Here is a 1,168-nt window from a genome sequence, read left to right as displayed (position 1 = left end):
TGTGTTCCCCCCACCCTGGGGTTACCTCGGAGCCATTTCAGGAGGAAATAGTCATCCTGGGAGGGCAGGGAGGGCAGCACGTCCTGCAGGTTCTCCCGAAACTGCAGGGAGAAGAGGCATCGTTGGCGGAGGGGTCTCCATTCCCACCCCAAAAGCACCAAGGCTGGAGGTCTGTCCCCTCCCTGTCCCCCCCCAAAAAAAGTCCCAGACAGGATTGGGAACTGTCCCAGGAGAGAAGGGACACCCCACGCTCCATCCCTGCTGCCACATGCAGCCGTCATGAGTGGCCGGTCTCTGCTCTCCTCCCTGGCAGGGGACCGTCCTCAGGCCGGCCACCAAGCACCGGGTGTCCCCAAGCCAGTCCCCTTGCGCAAGGGTGTGAGTGGGGGCTGCCACCCAAGCACCGGGTGTCCCAAAGCCAGTCCCCTTGCGCAAGGGTGTGAGTGGGGGCTGCCACCCACCCGGCTCCCCCCAGGGAGGGTCCCGCCGGCCACCCTCGCCCCGCAGGGACCAGGTGGACTGGTCCCCTCCTCTGCCATCACCGGCAGCATCCTTTGGGATGGAGCCGGTCACCGGACAGTCACCGCGTGTCCCTCTGCTCCACTGACATCCCAGCGAGTCACAGCCCCCCTGGCCAGCCTGGAGCGGGTAGGAGGGTGGCAGGGTGCAGAACTGGGGGGGTTTGGGGGAGCCAGGGCATCCTCAGCACGCAGCCCCGCTCACCCAGGCCAGGCTACAGCCCAAATCTCCGTACCAGTCCAGGACCTCCCCTTAATGAGGCTGATTAGATTATCTCCTGCTGAGTTTAGGTGTAATTAAACCCGGGATTAGCTTCATCACCCTGAGAAAAACAAGGTGCTGGCGGATGGGTTTCGCAGCTTGCCTTTCTCACCCACCCATCGCCGCCTTGGCACCGGGAGGGTTTCGGCTCCATGCCCCGTGCCTGCTCCTGCCCTGCCAGCCTCCGGAGCCCGCTGGGGTCATCGCCCGCGGCTGGAGTTTGGTTGGGTTGGAAACGCAGCGATAAGATAAAGCCGGCACTGTTGCCCTCTTGGTGGGGTGGAATAAACCTGGATGAGGCCTGGCGCCCCGGCGAGGTGCCGGTGAAGGCGTCGGAGGTGGCCTTGGGTGGCATGGCCACCACGGTGGGCGACTGCCGCCGGTTCAG

The 1,168-nt window shown here is 64.7% G+C and overlaps 1 protein-coding gene across 1 annotated transcript in view; it reads right to left on the bottom strand.

Annotated features, from left to right (window-relative positions):
- The window catches only part of LOC103899618 (SEC14-like protein 2), a 6,557-nt gene extending 5,422 nt beyond the window's left edge, over positions 1-1,135 (bottom strand). Inside the window, exons 1-2 of the mRNA XM_009280116.1 lie at positions 893-1,135; positions 15-101 (exon numbers count right to left, since the gene is read on the bottom strand). Coding sequence (XP_009278391.1) covers positions 15-101; positions 893-1,135 — 330 coding nt within the window. The remainder of the gene's footprint in view (positions 1-14; positions 102-892) is intronic.
- Positions 1,136-1,168: the final 33 nt, after the last annotated feature.

The sequence above is a fragment of the Aptenodytes forsteri genome, unplaced genomic scaffold (genome assembly GCF_000699145.1).
Source record: "Aptenodytes forsteri isolate BGI_AS27 unplaced genomic scaffold, ASM69914v1 Scaffold196, whole genome shotgun sequence".
Taxonomy (NCBI): Eukaryota; Metazoa; Chordata; class Aves; order Sphenisciformes; family Spheniscidae; genus Aptenodytes; species Aptenodytes forsteri.
Note: the sequence above shows the minus strand (reverse complement) of the source record. Positions and strands in the feature narration are given on the sequence as shown.